General features: G+C 40.1%; 1 protein-coding gene across 6 annotated transcripts in view; it reads left to right on the top strand.

Moving 5' to 3' along the window:
- The window catches only part of ARPP21 (cAMP regulated phosphoprotein 21), a 344186-nt gene that overhangs the window by 198191 nt on the left and 123881 nt on the right, over positions 1 to 22114 (top strand). For all 6 annotated transcript variants that reach the window (XM_078688292.1, XM_078688289.1, XM_078688294.1 and 3 more), the window contains one exon: positions 17827 to 17953. In XM_078688292.1, coding sequence (XP_078544418.1) covers positions 17827 to 17953 — 127 coding nt within the window. The remainder of the gene's footprint in view (positions 1 to 17826; positions 17954 to 22114) is intronic.

Raw genomic sequence — 22114 nt, 5'->3', positions numbered from 1 at the left:
AATCTGACCTTTGCAGTATAGTACAAAATGTGTGAATGGGTGTTTATTAGAACAGCTGCTGTAAATATTGTGGTATTGTGCCACTGGAGCCTCCGCTATGTACAGTGTTGTCATCCATCATGTAATTTCAGATGTCACATTGATGTAATCAATGATGTCATTAGAACGTCATCCGTGATGTAATATGAGAGGTCATAAGCAGTGGACAGCAAGGGTGCGAGTTATAATTACTTAAGTGTCTCAGTTTTTTTAGTTCATAATTTCTTTACTTATTTTTTTATTTCACATTTTTTTATTGAAAATAAATGTTTAGTTCATAATTTTATGAAGCCACTGAACTATCACTATAACCTTTTTTTTTCAGTGAATTTGTAAGGTTTTTTGAATTCCTAACTAATTCTGTCACTTTAACCTGTGATTTCCTCAGTGATATTATAGTTGTTTTAATATAAGTCACTGTCAATATAAAAAAAAAAGGCAGACCTATTGGTTTTTCTAAGTAGTCATTGCAGTGTCTACAAATATACATTAACATAAAGCACTTGTAATTAAAACATTTTTTTGTAAAAAGGTGTGAGAGTATTTTTTTTACTCTGGTTAAGCCACATAATGCAACCATAAAACAACCACAAGGGGTCCCTGCATTCCCAAACTGAAGGGAAAATGCTCCAATTCTAGGAATGCTTCACAATCTCATTACATTTTCCTGCAGTCATGTTCTATAAACTCATTGAAACAGAGGGTTAATTTTTGTTAGTATTTCTGGGGGAGTGCTGCGCTACATGCAGCTCCCCACACCACTTAAAAAATGTGCTGATATTGCCCCTGCCCTTGCCCAGGAGCAAAATGTAGCTAAATGAGCGCACTGAGAGAATTATGGAGTGCCTCATTCCAGGAACAGTGAATAATAAGTGAGCGACTCCAGTTGCTCATTTAATATTTTTTCCCCAATGTTTGTTTGTTTCTATCATTTTATTGGGGTGTCCCAGTTCTACCTGAGACACTCGCAGCTTTTTATTTTGTTGGGATCCACATGGAGATCCCTAGGGGCCCGTGGCCCCACTCTTTAGCTGCAAGCAGTCCCATTTTGAGGGGCGACGCAGGCACCAGCCACTCTTATTAAGTGTTTCCCAGGGTGGAACTGAATTCCACCATATTTGGCAGAAAGCTGGATCTTTACCCAAAAGGCTAACTTTTTGTGATTTTGTGTAAATCGGTTCAGTAGTTTTGAAAAATTTGTTTAAAATATATGTATAGCTGGACAGCTATGATTCTGGTCTGTGGTTGGCATTGGCTGCCTGCGAGGAATGGGCACAGAAACTGGCCACAAGCTAGGCCCTGCCCATCCCCCACACTGCACATGGTTGAAAGCTGTGTGTGGTGGGGGTTTGCTGCTTACTGGGGGTTGGGTGGAGGGCGTAGCAGGGGCGGGTTGGTATAGTTATACATGGTGATAAAATGTTAATCTACATTAAAAAAAAGCTATAAATTCGATGAAAAAAAAGGTTTAAAGTGAAGTTAAAGCCAGGGATGGTAGGAATGGTAACAATGTCTTATTTTCTGTTAAAGAATCTCAGAAATGTACTGATAAAAATGGTTAAAGTGGTGTTATAGTAAGGTGAAAATGTCAGTTTAAACGTAACATTTTAAGCTAAAGAAGACACTGAAATTCACCAGTTACAGTTACCATTAACTATAGCTCACTCCCTCGTCATGCAACTGCTTATGACACAATCTATCAGATTATTGTTAAAATCAATACCACATCTGAAATTACATCTTTGACCACAACACTGTACATGGGAGGTGAGTTATAGTTAATTGAAATAACTATAAATAGTGAATGTCAGTGATATTTATGGGCAAAAAAATTGTACAGAAATTTCAAATGGCTTCAAGGTTATTAAGAAAACAGAAAATGCCTTTTCAATGGAAACTGGGATGTAACCATAACTAGAAAGGTGTTATTGTGGCCTCCTATGCACAATGGGTTCTTATTAAACTGATGCAGCATGAATGGGGTTTCATTAAACTGATGCAGCCTGAAAAACCCTCTCCAATTCAGTCATTAGGTCCATTTAAAAAGTATCTTGCTTTCAGCAATACTTACATTCATCATACTATGGAATACTGTATAAAGTGCATAATTGTTTAATTGCTCCTGGTACATTTCATGCTCAAAGGTAGTTCTTTTAATACCATTGGAACAACAATCACAAAACAGCTCTCAATGTATCACTGATGTAAAGTATATGTTACTACATGATATGGGTCTCTGGACAGATATGAGATTTTCTAGTTTGAAAATGTACCAGTGTTGGAAGTAGATGCTCTATAACGAAAGCTTTCATTTGTTTGCTGATGTATAAACATCGTTGCCACAATACAAAATTAAATGTTAACTAAAATAATATAAGCAACTCTGAAGATTTGTCTACATTTGAGGTCTTACTTTTATGACTAAGGGCCTGCTTACGAGTTTGGCGGACAGGGTTACTCTGTCACACTATATCATTATATCCTATTTAACTTGTAATATGATGGACTGGGCATCCATCAAGTTTTTTTTTTACCGAGTATCTCATCCACCAAACTCGTAATCAGGCTTTAAGTCATTTCAATGTTTTGAATGCATATGTAGCAATTGAATTTTCTTGATTATTGACTTCTGGATACATTTACCTCCATATAATTTTGGATGCAAGCCTGGAAACATCCATAATGGATACTGTATATACCCTCATAGTAGTTCTTTTACATTCTTTTCATTGGTAAAAGGTATACTGATGTTTGATGAGTATAATCTAGCTGGACTTTCAGAAGAGTCACGATGAATAACAGAAACACGATATTAGATGTCAACTGTTTAGTGGGTCTTAGCTTGTAATGTTAACAGAAAACATAGTGCAATTACACAGGTGGGAGAGCAGGAGATAAAGAAAGAGTAAGAGTGAAGGGAGACAGATTATGTTATTTCCTGTAGGCATCAGTCCTAAATGTCAGCATTATAGGTCACAAATCATTATACATTTATGCTTTTTTGATACCTTAGAGGTTGACAATAAAGTTTGGCAATGATAAAGATGATATCATCTTCAAATTTGTGAACCAACATTTGAACATACATAATATTTTTTAATAGTCATATATGATTTCTTCCTCTCCTTCATTCTTTGTCTTCACTCACCCTACCTCCACTTCTCTCCCTCTGCGTTTCATTTCTACCCTCTGTCTCTCACCTACATGCTAACTTCTGCAGTGTTTTTTGGATATCATATTTTGAATTTGTTCTCCAAGGAGTTAAGATATGTAAATGTTTTTGAAACAAGTTGAGGACTTTATTTCCAATGTACAAAAGTATTTTTTGGGCACGATACCTGAGACTCACAAAATCATAGGCTTTGCATCTGTAAAACACAGAATCACAATGTTATGTTATGAACACTTATATTGTGCACGGATACCCAAGAGTGACCCGGTGCTGGAGCCACCTGCCAATGCAGCGGAGCTGAGGGAAACTATGGATTAATTAAAAAGCAGGGTCTTTACCTGCTTCTTAAACTGCCTGGGGTCTTGTGTATTCTGCAGTTCATATGGAAGGGAATTTCAGGCTTCAGATGCCTTAAAAGATAAAGAACTGCCCCCCATTCAAGTAAGGCGAAAGTGGGGTATCACTGCTAGATGCTGCGCGGCTGATCGCAATTGTCTTTGGGGGACGTAAAAACCAAAGCGTCTCCTAGGATAGGGCTGCCCAGATCCGTGAAGAGCTCCATGGGCAAGAATGAGGGCTTTAAACTGGACACGTTGAGCCACAGGAAGCCAGTGTGGGTCCTGTAGATTTTGTTTTATACTCGATCTTCCTGAGATGCCCAGCAGAGCTCTAGCTGCGGCATTTTGTATCGTTTTCAATTTTTTCAGCTAGTATCCAGGCAGGCCAATATACAGTGCATTGGCATAGTCAATGCGTGACAAGATAAGGGCACGTGTCACTATTTATTGGCTGGCCTGGGTAGCAGTGGAAGGAACTTCCTGAGCGATTTCAATGTGCCAAAGCACACTCCGCCAAGTTTTTTTTATATGCGTAGAAAACCGTAGGTCCTCACTGAACCAGACTCCCAGATTCTTGACAGGATTGTCAACCAAATTAGGCATAGGGTTCTCTGTGGGCCAAAGAGACTCCCTAAATTGTGGGGGAAAAGATCCATACAGAAGTACCTCCGACTTGTCCTTATTGCACTTAAGCTGAGCCAGTGCAAGCCATTTAAAAATGGCTGAAAGGCAGTTTTTAGCTCGATCCGGGGACAAGTCGTTTTCCTTCCACGTGAAGAGGAGCTGTGTATCATCTGCATAAGCTATAATCTTAGCTCCCAGCTCCTCTGCTAGATAGATCAGGGGAGTAACATATAGATTGAAGAGAAGGGGACTCAGAGTGGAGCCCTGCGGAACTTCCATGGTCACCTTTCTTGGGGCAGAGGAGAACGGAGGCAACCAACCTGCTGTGTTCTATCCTTTAGAAATTATTTAAGCCAATCCCATTCCAGACCTGTTACGCCAGTGCTTGAAAGACGGGCATGTAGTTGGCGAAGGGGCACCGTATCAAAGGCCGCAGAGAGATCCAATAAGATCAGAGCCGTTCTGCCGCCTGCGTCCAAACATTCTCTAATAGCCTCCAACATCTCAACAAGGTCTGTCTTTGTGCTATAAGTGGCCCTGAATCCCAATTGAGCTGGGTGGTGAGCGCCAGATGTCTCAATAAAATTGGCCAGCTGTTTTTAAAACGCTTTCTCACACACTTTTGCCACAGCCCGGAGAAGAGAAATAGGTCGGTAACTAGCCAGCGTTGAGGGGTCTAAAGAAGGCTTTTTTAATAGCCGTAGCAGTTTGGCCTGTTTCCACTCAAGTGGGACTGTGGCAGTCTGAAGCGACATATTAATGATTGTGTTAACCTCAGGGTTGACCACCTCAGCAGCCGCCGCTTGCAGCCTAGCCAGACAAGGGTCGGCTGGAGAACCCAATATCATTTATTTAAGGATGAACAGTGAGTAATGCGGGGCAATGGGAGAAAAACCCATCAGAGAAGAGAAAGAGGAATCAGAGACTGGGGTATTCTGGATGGAAGAACCCACCTGTCCGGGGGTACTAATCCCAAAATTATCCTGGATCTTATCAATGAAGACACAGGACAGCTTCTTGCACCATGTGTCAAAGGCAGGGAGGGCAATGCGATCTGCACCGGGAGTTAAAAAGCTCAGGATGATTGAAAAAATGTCCTTGGATTTGTTCCTAGACATGGCAATGCGCTCCGCACAATAACTGCTTTCAGACTGCCTAATAGCAGCATAATATTCTCTCTGAGCCTTCTATAATGCTGCTTTAGCCAGGGGGCAGTAGGCCCGTGTTCAGCTTCGCTCCAATTTTTTACAGATCTGTTTTAGCTCCTTAACCTTGCTAGAATACCAAGGTTTAGAGGGGGCATTTCTTACTCGCTTAGTAGAGAGGGGCAGGGATAAATATTCCACTGCCTGTAAAATCCAGGTAGTGAAACTCTCTAAAGCACCACCCAAATCCTTGGTAGAGGTTGGACGTGTGTCGGACAGGACTCTATTCAGCGCAGAAGGGTCGATTCTTTGATAAGGTCTGCCTTGGTAATGTCCCTTAGCAGAATAAGGCATCTGAATGGTTCATGAGAAATGGATCAAAAAATGATCCGACTAGGAAACTCAAAGGGGTTCCTTGACACATAAAGGGAATTTGGAGCAGACCGGGTCTAAAATGTGCCCCCTACTATGTGACAGCGAGATAATCCATTGGGTGAGTTGAGCCAGGTTGAGTGAATCACAAAATTCCCTAGTGTCACTTTTCTCTGTGCTATCCAAATGAATATTAAAGTCCCCAAGAAGTAAGAAATTTGAAAAGCGCAAAGTCCTGAGAACAATGACCTCATCTAGAGATTTCAAAAAGGCTCCAGTAGGGCTGGGGGTCTATACACCAATGTGCCACCCAACGGGAAGTGGGGGGATATAAGGATGGGAAAATCAAGTGCCTCCCCATCCCCAATACCCTGAGTCTCCCCACGGGTAAAAACCCAAGTGTCCCAAAACACCACAGCTATACCTCCACCTTTTCCCACTTTGAGGTCAGCCCTGGCTATTTTGTCCCCCCCCCCCCCCCTGGATGGCGAATTCATTAACTGGGGTAGAAAACTCATTGAGCCACGTCTCTGTTATAAATAATAAATCGAGCGGCTCATCCCAAAGGAGCTAAAAAATGTCCAGGGCATGTTTTACTAAAGAGCGGGTATTGATTAAGGCCGCCCGAATGCAGTGCCTTTTTGAGGTGTCTATAGGGGGAAGAGTGGGATGGATACGAGCTGCCAGTTCTGTGCAAAAACTAAAATTGTAATTGTCGTAACTCCTACTAAGATTATCTAAAACCATCCAATGTCTCCCACACTTACCACAGTGTGAACCTACTGCTGACAGTTCAGCACGACTATAAAACAAGCGACAATCTGGCATCTCCATCGGAAAACGGGCAGCGGGGCTGGCGCTGGCCTCTTCTGGGACACTGACGGGCACAGACGGGCTTGCCTTAGGTGCGCCTTTGGCATGCCAGCGGCGCGTCTGGGCTGCGTGCATTTTTAAGTGAAGTGCCCAAACAACTAGAGCGCATCCTGCCCAAAATGGCTGCTTAAGTTGTCCAAACATGTTTCACAAGTGATGCCTGGTGAGTGCAGCAATGCGGTCGTACATTCAGTTAGATTCAATTTGAAAAGCAATGTGGCAGACACAGTTTAAAAACAATAAGAACGCTTTAAAGATGTGATCAGGTAAAGTGCGGGTAATAACAGAGCAGCGTACAATCACTCGCAACTCTCCGCTCCTAATAGCACAGGCGTCCGCGCAGCGTGCATTTTTACGTGAAGTGGCCCAAACAACAAGAGCGTGTCCTGCCCAAAATGGCGGCCTAAGTTGTCCTAACGGGTTTCACAAGTGATGCATGGTGAGTGTGGCAATGCGGTTGTACCTTCATTTAGATTCGATTTTAAAAGCAATGTGGCAGACACAGTTTTAAAACAATAAGAAAGCTTTAAAAATTCGATCAGGTAAAGTGCGGGAAATAACAGAGCAGCGTACAGTCACTCGCAACTCTCCGCTCCTTATGGCCCAAAGAATACTTTGTCAGCAAGAAAAGTCTTTCTTGCTAGCAAAGTATCTTTTGCAAAACCTTGCATATTGAAAGTTGTAGGGGGTGAAAAAGTTCATACCATTCCTGATTTTAGTTTGCAAAAAATTTGATCAATTATTTGCATCTGGAATTTCACAATTGCAGTAAAAACATTGCAGAATATGGATCTGTCAAAGCAGGTGGTAGCCTTTTTAAAAGTGAAAGCGGTCTGTGACAGACAGCTTTGCTTCGTTAGAATGTTGGATGTTTACATCTGGGAAGTACAGTTATTGGTCCAAAGGACTACAGCATTCTCCCTGTAATTTCTTTGCTGCTTGCAATGTTTTTTTTTCTAAATGTGGCCCATGTACTGTTTGCAGCTCCTCTGCCCATAAGGTACAAGGTCAGAATTAAGAAAATAATGGCATTTTGAAATTATGCGAGGATGGAAGTCTGCTGTCCCTCGCAAGTCTTCATCCCTGGGTTCACAAGCATTCCATATAATTTGCAAAATGGAATCATTATAATTAACAATACAGGAAACTGTAAATCCTGCAGAATGGGCATTTTGTGTTTACACACTGTCGAACATCTGTGGCTGCACAAAGTGAAGGAAGGATCGTAAACCTGTCAGTGTGCAAAGAGCAGTGAGTACTTTGTGTACCATCTTTGCAAGTCAAGCCCACGATTCACTGATCTGCCCACAATGTCTCAACACCACACGACTTTATATCCTATTGTGCCTTTGGTATTGTTGTCACATCTCTCCTTTGATTGTTATATGGATATATAGCAAGTTAGGGGAGCAGACTGACCACAGATGTCCGAGGTTTAAGTTTCCTGGGTGAGTCATGGGGATCCCTGAAAGGAATAATGCGCAAAGCGGGCCTTTGATGTTTACCTTGTAAATAGAGCCCTGAACCCTTGTGTAAAAATTGTGCCAGTGATGTACATTCCAAGTGCTGTCTACTCTTTAAAGGGTGTATAGTATGTCTCCTTTGCTATACATGACCGTTGTCTATGTCCCTATCGACCTTGGTGACACACTTTGCTTATTAATTTATTTTTTAATTACAATATGTTTATACAATGCTTAATACCACAGTTTTGCCATTTCAAAGTGTTAGCTACACACCTTAGAACGATGGAAGATTGGAGCTTGACAGAATTCAAAGAAGTAATTTTCAGAGCACCACATATTTTAGCAGCCCCTCAGAACCTACATGTCGAACACGCTTCCCTCTGCGTGCTGATTGGAGCCCCCTGGGGTGTCCAATATATTTCCAGCTTAGGCCATTTCCAGTCACCCTGTTCTTGGAGCTTGTCACCATGGATCCTTTCCTTTAACCTATACATTAACATTCATAATCTCTCTCTCTGACTCGTTCTATCCCCCAGAGTACTGATGATGACCCCGCCCTTTATATTGCGATTGAAACACCATCAATGTTCAAAACACAGATTTTATATGATTGTTGAGAACTTGGTGTAACGGACCATGCTGTTCTTATGTTTGTAGATACACTTGTTGATCAAATTGTATCACATTATTGTATCAACTCAAAAGAGAACACCAAGCATGTTTGTTTTGCACAAACAATCAGGGTGCCACTATGTGTCTGAAAATTGTTTTTCATAAACTCCTTATTCACTATATGGTTCTTTGCTTCAAAAGTATTTTTACCAGGGACAAAGTGTTTTTTGTTATAGTTATTACACCAGGTTCCCAGGGATCCTAGGGTGACCCTTGTTGAAGTACTATCTCGTGTCAAACAGAAAATCAATAAAACGTGCTAATTACAAAAAACTGCAGACGCCGCCTTTAGTGGCAGTCCTGGAGACATGCTTTATGCTGCAGTTCACCAGTAGCATTTAATTTACAGGTACAGGGTACATGTAGTACTATATACTAGTGGAGTGGAGTAATTCAAATGTATCAATCGGGTGTTTGACAATTTTATCATGTTTAAACGGGAGAACGCAAGCACTTTATGCCTGGTTAGAAAGGGTGAAGTTCACAGAGTTCTACAGCCAGCAAATATAGGGTTCAGGAAAAAGGCACAAAAATACTGGGTGATCTTGCAGAAAGGACACATTTCCAACAAATGGCTATTAGGGTACTCAGCACTTATAATTTCAATAGTTGCTTAACACATATATACATTCCCTGGGAAATGGGGACAAGTACCACCCAAGAGTATTTACAAATTACCTTAGTACATCCCCCTTTTCTCAACATTTAAATACACGCAGTAAGGCTTGACCCACAGTATGCAGGTTAATATTGCAGTTGAAAATTGTGCACCTACTCATTAGCGTTACTGTCCGGTTCCTCACTCATTGGATGAACAATTTTCATCTGATTCCAAGTTGGATAGCAAAGATTATAGTTAGAATATCACATTGTTTTCTATTCTGATGTCTGCATATAGTGTAGGTATACTCTCAAGATTCACAGCAGGTTTTGTCTGTCGCAAACAGCAACAGCAAGCATCTGTACTGGGCAACTTCTGTCCCCTATTCTTAGTAATCAGAAGGCTATTTGCCAGGTACAATTTTAGTTGATCATAGTGAGGAATCCAAATGTTTCTGTTTGCAAATATATTATTGTATAATTTAGAATAAGATATAATTGTGTGACCTGTTGCACAACAAGTGTGTCTCAAGATGCTATAATATTACATTCAGGGGGTCTCTTAAAAAGTAAAAAACAAAACGTCATGGGTACACAAGTTCGGCTAACATACACATGCAGGCTCTTGGCGGTGCCCCCCGGCCTAGAATTGGTGGTAGCTTCACATGATGTTCAGTCTGGGACTAGGGATTCCCAATGATTTCTCCCTTAAAAACACTGCAGAGTACCTGGGAACCAGTGGACTCACTGATGCCCAGTGAGTGGAGCAAGGGCCCCTGCTACTGCTTCACTCAGTGTCTAGCGGGATATATGCATGTAATAGGTCAAATGAAACCTGAGTATTCCCTAGTGACAAGGGTTGCTCTTCCACCCATGGAACAGTAATCAAATTGACTATTCAGGCAATAAGGATTGGGATAATCTCATGCTGATGAACCTGGTTACTGATCAGTGAAAATGTTCAGTTTTTGAAACAGGTGGTTAAAAATGTATTCACCTTCTATTGATATAAGTCTTTGCCACTTCAATGGGTTGTGAATATGGTGCAATAAAGTCAATTGGTTCCAGTTAAGGTCCTTTTTAGTAGTCATGAGATATGGCGATTTTTTTATCACATTATTTTATTTATTTGTATTTCATTACTTGCACACTTAGCTTCACAAGTCATGTGAGTGCTGTATCCAATTAAAACTGGAAATTTCCTTTCCAGTATGGTGCCAGCTTTGTAGGAGCCAGGCATCTCCTATTTGCACAAAGTTGTCCTTATAAGGAAATGAAAGCAGCGTGGTTGTTACCTGGTCATCTATTCATTACTTAGAGCTGCGTGGACAACATGCTTTAGCCCTGTTTAAAACCCCTTCGATATTGAGGTGGGCATGGCCAATCGGCACCTCGTATCGTGCTAAAACAGATGGGCAAGTTATATAGGGTGTGAAGAACTGGGGTCCAGCAACCACAGCTCTATTCACAGGCTCCCCTGTGAAAGAGCTGTACTGGAATTGTTTTTTTTTTTAAATAAAAGGGAAAATGGAACAAATAAATTCAATAAAAACCAGAAAGGTCCTTTCCAGTACGGCGCCTGTGGCGTAGGAACCAGGCACCTCCTATTTACACAAAGTCATGCTTCATATATCAAGACCAGCGCGTGCCTTGATCAAGTGGTGCAAGGGCAAACACATGACGCTGGGCATATGCTGGACGGCCTCTTTACCAATTACACCTCAGTTAAATACCAAGTCGCATTGCCTTTAACATGGTCTGACCATCATGCAGTTATATTCGAAGCTACCCTTCTACATAAAAACCCAGTCCCAACCAAATCAACTCATGCACCTGCTTGCCACTTCTCAAGCCAAATATCCAGAGGACTTAAGAGCGGCTATGTCCTTATATTCCAGATGGCTCCAGGTTAGGCAGATACTTCAGTGTGTACCAAACTCCAGCAACCCACTGTGCCTTCGTATTCAGACACTCTTTAAGAGTAGTAACAAAGATGTAACTGTCAAGAACGCCTTTGGAGGAAAGAATCAAATACAAATAGTGCCTATCTGAATATAAAACACTTCTTCATAGTGAAAAATCAACCTAATTAACCTGATAGATTGAAAATGCAAAACAACTTGCCAAAAGAACTATAGCAGAAAACGTCACCTCTTGCTTTAATATGATGTTCAAAAGGGGTCTCTTCCCAAAAGAGTGGAAAGTGGCTTCAATATTGCCACTAATAAAAAGAAACAAATCTTAATCCTAATGACCCAAATACTTTACGCCCTATACTGAGGCTCCCATTTCCTGCAAAATTGGTGGAAAAGACCATGAACATACAACTTGCAGAGTTTATTCCAACTAATCTGCATGTAGATGCCACACAAGCTTGTGCTGTGGACATAGCATGGAGCTGGCTCTGATTAAGTCCACAGAAGCCTTTGATGCAGGTAAAAATGCTGCCTTGGTATTATTAGATCGCTCCGCAGCATTTGATGCGGTCCATCATGATCTACTGATGGACTGCTTAGCCAGAATAGGGGTGCTGGGTACTGCAATTGCTCTGTTGCGATCCTTTCTTTCAACAGAAAACAAATGGTTACCTTGTACCCATTTGAATCAAAACCTTTTTCACACCCTTGCGGGGATCGCAAGGGCCCCACACTCTTTAATGTGTACATGTTCTCCCTGGCTTCTGTGATAAGATTGTTTGGTTCTCACTGATTTCTTATACTGATCACATACATCATTGTGTCACTCTCCAACCAGGACACGGACACAGATTCTACAACTGTATGCGTACTATCAGCACTTAGATAAACAATCATTGCCTGAAGTTAAATTCAGGTAAAACTGAAGTTATCCTATTTGGAAACTGCGCATCCTTTTGATGACCATCATGGTGGACGGAAGAACTTGGCTCCGTACCACCACGAGTGAAAAAAACTAAAATCTAGGCATCCTAGTGGATAATAAACTCAATTTTAAAGACTATGTAAACTCAATCACCTCTTATACCTTCCTCACTTTGAGGATAATAAAAATTTATTCTGTGGTTCATTCTGTATGAATCACAATAACCAGTAGTGATATCACTGGTGTTTTCTAAACTAGATTACTGCAACTGACTTCTGAATTTACAACAGCAGCAGTTGCAAATGTTCCTAAATGCAGCAGGCAGAATTCTCTCAGGCATTCCTAAATTCACGTCTGTGGCATCTGAAATATGGAAAATACATTGGCTTCCAAACAGGCAGCCTTTCAAATCTAAGGCCTTATGTGCTACCTTTAAGGCTCTTCATAATATAGGACCCCATTACCTTAGGCAGAAGCTCAAATGGTACGAACCAAACAGAGCTCTGCACTGTTTTGGATCAAAACCCCTCTTGGTTCCAAATTGAAAAAAGCAATCTGGGGTGGCAGAAGTCTCATCATAGGCTCAATCAAAGCATGGAATGCACTACCATTTCACATTAGATCCGCAACTCATCTGCTTACATTCAGGAAACAATTGAAAACCTGGCTATTCAACAACTATGCCTTTTCCCTAGATCTCTTTGTACATACAATACCTAGCGCCAGGACACCTTCGGGTACTCTGCAAATATGTCTGACATAACATAACATGAGAAGCCCTACTTTAATAGGGTTACACTATTAGATAGATCTAGAGAGTATGCTATTTTTTAAATGTACATTCAATTATGCACATTTATATAATTTACTCAAAAAGATAACGCTGTACAGGGCCACGAGGGTTACGCCACTTTTCTAAGACTACAGCATTTATTATTCGGTAATATGACTTTGTATTAACTGCCAGTAAACATACTTTTTAAGGAAGGAAAGATGCATGATTAAGGGCGTCTCACACAAGAAGAGTTTTAGGACCACTTTGAAAGATGTGCAGTAATTTCAATTTGGCAATGAAAACGGGTTCATAGCCAATTTAGGATTCTGAAATGTACGGGAATAGTGTGCACCCTATTTCTTTTCCAAACCAATTTCGTCAGTTAAAACCTGACAAGATGTACTTGGGTGAAAAGAGAATGGATATAGGAAAATCTCTGGAAATAGGTGCAGAAACATTCATTGATTTACATATTTCCCATTCCTCAAGGGAAACGTGTAATTCAGCAGAAATCCCTCATCTCAGCATTATCGTACCAAGCTATATAATTATTTAATTGTGGAAGTTTACCAATGTGGTGTCCCTGCATATGTTGTAATGAGGGCCTTAGTTACATAGTCAATCAATCAATCAGGATTTGTAGATCGCGGCTGCTTCACCCGTGTGGGCCTCAAGGTGCTGTAGGATCAATCTGAGAGATCACTCTGCCTGTACCTGTTGGTTAAACATCCAGGTCTTGAGGTACTTCCTGAACAGCTGGGATGATGGGTAGGCTCTGACGTGCAAGGGGAGGGTGTTTCAAGTTTTAGCTGTGTGGTGGGAGAAAGAGCGGCCTCCTCTGTTTGCCTGGCGGATGCGGGTCCGGAGAGGGATAGCCACTTTGTAAAATGTGTTTGCAATATTTAAAAATATTGATACACAACATCTCTATGTAATTGTTGTTGAATCATTTAACTCAACCTCTCAATCCCTTGTGTTTCTGGGTCATCCTACTTTCTTTTGAAAGTACTTGCGCAGAAGACACATTATTCTAATTTCCCCTGCCAAATTACAGCACTTTTTTACTATGCCCAAAAAAATAGTGACTTTGGTCAATACGTGTATTTCCTGGCTTTTCTTGCTTGTATTTTCTTGGCCTTTTCGTTTCTGCATATTTGTATTTTGCCTGAAAGCAAACACATGCCCTCAATCATAACAATCTCGAAAAACTGCTTAGTTTTAAAAACATTACATTTTTTAAAAATTTCACTTGTCATGTTTTCAGTAAAGGACGTACACAATTCGAAAACATAGCTATAACTGTCTAAATAGTGATCATGCAACCTCCTGTGGTGGAAGTTGCCTTAATGTATACTACACTAATGTCATGTACAACTGTGGTTAAAATATGCAATTTTAGCATGCATCACAACCAACATCCCTGACTATTTAGAAAATGTGCTTACCAAATCTGGTGGTTCTCAACACGCCCCCAGTCAGGACATCTTAATGGAGAAGAAAAAGTGGAGAAAATAAATTAGGAAGTAAGCCCTCTCCATCTATGCATGGAGAATCTGGAACATCTATTTACCACTCGGCAGTACCCCTACCCTACTCCAAGTTCGGACAGAGCTGAAAATGACCCTCTTTAAAGACGCTAAGGGGGCTATTAGGATGACGGGATCGCCCGCCATAAGGGCGGGGGTCGCATGGGGGGAATTAGGAGGCGCCTGCCACAGTGGCGGGTGCATCCTGTATCTTTAATATTGCGGCGGGCGGTGCTGAATGCACCGCCCGCCGCAATGTCAAAAAATACATGTTGTGCATTTCAAAGCACAACGTGACAAGCACCGCGCGGTGCCTGCCTCGTTGTCCTTTGAAATGCAGGGGGGTACCATAGGTACCCACCATGTGCACCCTCCACCCCCTGCAACGGGCCCCCAAAGTAGACTCCTCATGCCTTTCCGTGACGGCATTACCACCAAAGAAAGGCATTGGAAAATGCCCATGGTGATATGGCTGGCGGTGTCTGATAGACACTGCCACCATATAAACCCTTTTCCACCCTGGTCGCAAGGCGACCGGGGCGGAAAAGCGGCGGAAAGTCTTTCCGTCCACCGCGGACCCCCCAGCCATCCTAATATGGCGGGGCGTCATTCCGGCAAGGATGGCAGGCGGATCGCCCCCGCCAGGCCGGCGGTGGCTACCGCCGACCTGGCGGCGGCGATCCGCCCACCATCCTAATGGGCCCCTAAATCACGATGCAGCAATAGTCCTTTTCAGCTCCTATAATCCAGCTGCCTCGACTGTATATTAAATCCAGCTGCTTTGACAGTATATTTACATTTGACCCTGTCCATGAATTGCTGTTTTTTGACTAAGTTCAAACTATACAAAGCCATATATACATACACTTTTGTAATATTATTAAATATCTAAAATGACAGTTTATGAGAACTCATTATTGCAAGGGTTTAAGGGCAAGTTATGAGGTACAGGTTTAAGTTTCCTGTATAAAAAAAGGTTTACATTTTATGATTACCCTTGGGTGACTTATAATTAAAATGTGTTACTACCACACAATGATTGTCCCTGAATACAGCTTTCTGTGTATTAAGACTATTCAACCTTAAGAGATGTTACACCGATGCACCGTCTCAGTATGTTAACAAACTTATTATTAGAATCATATGGTCACAAAATTGAATTTTACTGGGGGAGACAAACCTACCAGGCTCGATTCAGAAATATTTTGCTGCTACTTTCTCTTGGAGCTCACTTGACTTACCTCCGAATTCCAGTATTAGGTATGGCGTATTCGTGACTTACTACTGGAATCCAGATGTAAGCCAGTCTTCTTCTGGTTTACCAAAGAGAGATTCTCCCCTTGACTTTAAATATTTTACGCAAAACCTTACCATTGTATGACCTTTTCATTAAACTGTCAAAAACAAAGAAACCCATATTCCATATGTGTTGTTTATACCCGAACAATCCTCCACGATATTGAGAATTATATAACTTACAAATATATATCTAATATAATCTCATTTAGCAGGTATAGAGACAATATCGTCTGTAATTCTGTTTTATACTGTATCAATAAGTAATTTGAGGTCTATTAATCAACTAATCAACATGCAGAGTTAACACATCAGTGCAGACTTTCTGTAGTTCTAGATCCTATCTGCTCCTTCTTCTGAACTAACAATATATGATGCACTGTTACACAAAGAGTTTACTCTAAGCATTCCACAGAGTATCCGGTTCTACCAAATGTTTCCCAACTTTTTCTAATAAATTAATGAAATATTGCTCCTCACAATAATTACTTCTGATGTACTCGTGAAACTAAGGAATATGCCAGGAGCAGTCCAAAAGAGGGCCATAGCTAATTCTTTGTGAATTTGGTCCATTGGATACAGGACTAATCCACAAGCACTACAAGAGTAACTCACAGCAAAGTGTTTGTGTATCAGGCTCACCTTGTTCTAATGTTCAGGTGTGCTGAAACGTTTCAGACACTCACACCCATCACTGATCTGGGCTGAACCCGTCACCGCGGGGTCTATAGCTGGGTCTGAAATGAGGTGGCGAAGTGAGCTAAAGAACGATGATGAATTCAACCCAGATATGTGACTGGGGTGAGTGTCTGAAAAGTGTCAGCGCTCCATCAATCATCTCCTTGTGTTTGCTTTGTTCACCTTAAGTTGGCAGGGTATGCCCAGACGTGGGTCCCTTGCTCATTTTGCCACTGGATTCAAGCCAGCCTGGCAGTTCGGGCTGGACTGTTTCCATGCGGCACAGGGTCAAGACTGATTTGTATATAGCTAGGTCTGAACTGAGGTGGCGAAGTGAGCTAAAGAATGATTATGAATTCAGCCCATATCTGTGACTGGGGGTGAGTGTCTGAAAAGTTTCCGGGCTCCGTCCATCATCTTGTGTTTGCTTTGTAATTACTAGTAGTCTCGCCTGCATTTTTAAGTGGCAGTTTCTTTAAATTTTTCTTGGTGCAAAATGAAATAGGAGTAGAGAAAAGTGGTATGATTACTGCACTGTTTGCAATATTAAAGTGGAGGTGTATCTGGACTCTTGATAGATTTAAAGTGTCTGTAAATTGGCAGAATCTTTGTTTCACCCCTTCAGCTGGTTTGATTTTATGTGATATCAGTTTGACTATCGGGTAACTTTGACTCTGCAGACCTGTCCCAAAATGTCTTTCTTTTCAGATACTGTTTATTTTTATGCAACATGTGATTTGCTTCTAGACTCCAGATATGTAACTCGTTGAAAGACGCATGCATTGCCAAATGTTTACTTATACTCCTTCCTGTACTTTGCTTCGGTTGTGATATTCATATTAAACTTCAACAAATACTTATTCTTCAGTGCTCGTTTCTGTCAAGTTCTTCCTTCCTTGGCTTTCATTTAAGATTGTTACCTCTTCCATGTGAATGTACTCTACAGTAGGAAAGAGATGCTCCAAGACGTCGATCATTAATATTGTGTGTGTGTATAAATATAACCTAAATACTGCTGCAAAAAGTTAATATTGTCGAGCATAGAGTCGAAATTAGATGTGACAGGAATGTGAGTTTTGAGCTTAAAGTGCCTGAGGTGTGACGGTGCATAATACACGGTTTCTTGTGTGCTTGCTATCACCCACATTAGTCTCTCAAATAGCCTTACTCACTGGGACATTTCATAATTTCTCTCACTCAATAACTCCCAGGGTTAATCATCCATATACAGAACAACGTTCATGTTTCCCCAAATCCTTGTATAGCTGATTCTCCCTTTTTAAAACGCAAATAAACTAAACTATATATTCGGGAAAGTGAAATATGTATGAGCCTTTCAATTAAAAGAAAAGGAATTTTCCCAGCTGTTTTTTCTGATGATCTTATTTGTTATTTATTCCATCATGCAGATGCCTGTGTATTATTACTCATCTGGGCAATACCCTACCTCAGCAAACCAGACGTTCCGGCCAATGGCCTCCGTTCCATACAGTGCACAAAGAGGTCAACAGATATCGCAGACTGCACAACAATCAGGTACTTTTAAACATTTGTCTTTTTCCTAAATGATAAGGAATTAATTTCTTGTTCTGCTGTCTCGATTCATCTTCACTTTTGCGCATTGCATATCAGTATATAAAGTAGCAAAATATTTAATTAGAAAGACGTCTGCATTAAAAATAATAAATTATACCATTTGAAAACTGAAATTGTGCATATCATGAACTTTTATGAGCAGTGTCAGAATTCAGTATTGAATCACTACCTATTTCTGCTACCTGGAAATCATCTATATATGTTAATTATGGTATTTCTGTTTTATAAATAAGGAGAATAGCCACTGTCCTTTTAAGTAAAATGTGCATTTAGAAACACAAACAATAGTATTCATTTTACATGTATTTTTGCTATGAAACAGAAAGTTGGTAAAACGATGTATGCTACAGAATGAGTTATGTATGGAATAAAGTACTCAATTACATACATTATTTGGATTGTGCAAGTAACAGAGGAGTTCTGTGACCATATAAAGGAAGGGCTGAGTTCCTTTATAAGGTCATGGTTCTCCGATGCCACTTGCAATATCCTTTTATTGAACAGCAGAGGGTATTTAAGTCCTTATACTACCTGGTCACACCATAACACTTTCATTCCCACTTAAATCCTTGGTGTCTTGCTCTTTCAAATGAAACCAATAGTATGGTTGCAAACATGACGAATACAAATGGAATTTGTAACCACACCAAAACACACAAAAAATCATTATAATCAGCCTATGGAAGTCAGATTAAAATAAGCAGAAAAATTACATCTCTCCTGCAATGATCTGTGGACCCTCAGTACAAGTTGACCAGCCATCATTTCACTGCACATATTGACATTGTGAGTATTGTGATAAATACTGCATCCTCCAGATAAAACAAAACCTGTAAGGTCTAACTTGCCAATATTTATCGGGTGAAAATGCCTGTAAATACCAGGACGTATGGATTTTTGTGTGTCAAGCACCAAAATCTGCATGTCATTCCCCAATATCTCTGAAAGAAGTATTGGGTGGCAGTTATAGCACAAAATAAATTCTCACCCAGCGGAGTCAGATGATATCGGATCCGATATATAGCATATCAGTTACCATAAAACTCCTAAAGAGGGACCAAGTGTACAAAAAAAGGTGTATTGTCAAAGATATCTACTTTCTACTGGTCACTGGTTAATTGTTAAAAAAAAGTCATAAGAATGAAGAGCATTTTTTTATTTAAAATTGCAGCTGTACTGATCCTCCGTAGCCTGCCTTTCACCCTCGCTGCTGGAAGAAGCATTATAATTTCAGGACTCAATATTAACTGATTATAGTTGGGCAACTTCGTCATTTTCTTATTACAGGTGACTAGAGATGTCAGAACTCAACTGTATTAAGGAAATCAGATACAGATTTTTACACAGGGATTGCAGCTCACTTGTTTCACATTTGAACAAAATGCACAAGGAATGTAATCGTCAAACAACAATCTGTATATTGTGACTTTGAAGGACTGTAACATTCATTCTGCAGGTGCTCAAAAATGTATGGATTGGGATCCATATAACCTTTCTGGACTACAAGGAAGTGCAGTTGGGAGGGGGGCCGTTACACTGTAAGAGAGTGAGTAGCAGGTCTCACAGTGAACCGGTCTCTTTTCCTACTGTGTCAAATCACATCAAAGAAATGGATGTATTGTTGCAATGAACTAACAAGTATTTATTGATGATAATAAATGCCTAAGAAGAATTTCCATTACATGTTTGTGATAATATAGTGATTTGTTTAAAATAAAATAAGTTAATATGTGAAATCTTGTTTGACATTAAAGAAAACCACTAAAACGTTTTTCTTTTGAAATGGACTTCTTTATGCTGTTTTAAAGCTGAACATCTGTACTCATCATTGTCGTTCTGTAGGGTATATGTCAGTGATTTTTCTCTATTACTTTCATTTATCACATTGTCACCCTTCAACTTCAACCTATTGTTTCCTCTACACTATAAAGTAATCATTGTCACGACAGGAACATCTACTCCATAACTTGAGTCGTCCCTTATATCGACCCTTAAGTTGCAAAAAAATCGGACAGCTCTTTATTCTCATTGTTGGAATTGATGTCAAGTACAATGGAGGTGGGGGGGGGGTACCAAAAGGCAACACGATGATGTTATTAGTGTCTAACAAACTGGAACATCTAAACATCTGGACAGAGTTGAAGGGACAATGGGAAAGGAGTTTTATTAACACCGGAACAACTAATGAAGTTCCACTGTGAGTAGGGAAGCTAACAATAGTACGAGGAGACCCCTTCAATCTTACAAGCCTTCAATTGGTATCATTGGACGGTGTAATATTATCAAAATGTCAATTCATCCTAGGTTTCTTTATTTATTTAGATCTATTCCTTTGAAACTGCCGAATTAGTTTTTTAAGAAATTAGATGGTATAGTAGGCAGTTTTATTCGGGGGTACAGGCGGGCACGTCGGGCTATTAAGCTTTTAAAATATCCATTCAGCCAAGGCGGTTTAGCACTTCCTGAATTTAAATTATACTCGGCTTCATTTACGAGTAGATTTCGTAGTCTTTTTTCTTATAAGGACCAAGACTCTAGTCCTAGACTTTTGTTAAATCAAGACTCTAGTAGATTTCTCTATTGAATACAGGACCCCAACTATATTAAGAGGGTACGATTTAAGACCCTGAGGAACATAGCTATGGTTTGGCGAGACATATCGATCACGTATTCTGTGCCGACCTATTTTCCTAAATTCCCGCTTTGGGATAATCCACTACTTCCAGATATATTTTGAGATAGTATAGCTAAACATTGGGCCAGTCCTGGGATAGATAAATTGGAAGATCAATATTATCTGGAGGGGTTTCGTGCTTTTCAAGACTTGAAAGATTTTATTTTTATTCCACATCAGCATTATTCTAAGTATCTTCAATTTAGGGATTATTTTATGAGATCACAAGGACTCAGGGAGGTGAAACCTCACCAATTAGTTACCTTTTTACATGAACCTGGTCAGGGAAAATTAATTGGACGGGTTGTCCTAAATGTGGGGAATATGGAGCAAATATTGTTCATATGTTTGCGGAGTGCCCTATGCTAGCGGCTTTCTGGCAAGAGGTTTCGAATATATTAAGAATTCGACTTGGGTTGAAGGTGGTCTTTACTACAACCGAGATAATGTTGGGCTACAGAGACAATGTTGACAGAGCAAAGAGCGCTCTAATAACTATAGTCATAGTTTCTGTAAGATTAGCTATAGCACGAGCATGGATCGCTCTGAAGCCATCTAACGTAAAGGAGTGGTGGGGTATTTTTACGGAGCTTTTTGAGCATGAAAAATCTCTGGCCAGTGTCAGAGGACTTAAGGCACAACGGAAATGTAATGCTATTTGGCATGGTATGATTCAGGATTAATGTGCTAATTATTTTTATGCTTTGTTTTTCTACTGCCTATTACTTAGCTAATTTTCGTTTCACTGGTTAATGTGGTTCCGTTGTACAATTACTACCCCCCTAGAAAAATGAAATGTAAATGAAAGAGTACGTAACAGGTTATTGTTATTGTATGCATATTTTATGTTTGAATCCTTAGCAAAATAAAAATATTAAAAATATATATTTATATAATATAATATGCTAGAATATATTCTGACTCTGGCGGGAGTACTCTCATATTGTGATGGGGCTGTATCTAACAGTTGAAATTGGGAGACATTAAAAAACACAGCGACATGCTAACAATAATATGATCATTAAACTGAAACAGAAAGTAATTCATACCAAGAGCAGGAAACTACACCGACAGGATGGAGAAAAAATGCACCTAGATACTGGATATATTTACACTGCAACAGATAAACAGTTACAGCAGGACATTGGACATACGAACAGTGGGGAAGCAGTTACACAAGTTGTAAATATCATAGAGCAATAATAATATTGCCAAAATATTGACAACCAAAATATCAATAAGGTAAGTATAGATTGAGAAGTACAAATGTATTATTGTTAACACCCCATCTAGTGAATCTGTACTTAACTGTATATACTTACCTTTTTGATAATATGGTTGTTGATATTTTGACAATCACATTAAAGAGTCACAATATTTAGTGTTCAGTGTTCCAGGGCCATTCAGGTATTACAATAAGTATACAC

Source organism: Lissotriton helveticus, chromosome 4_1 (genome assembly GCF_964261635.1).
Source record: "Lissotriton helveticus chromosome 4_1, aLisHel1.1, whole genome shotgun sequence".
NCBI lineage: Eukaryota > Metazoa > Chordata > Amphibia > Caudata > Salamandridae > Lissotriton > Lissotriton helveticus.
This window is presented reverse-complemented; position numbering and strand designations above follow the sequence as displayed.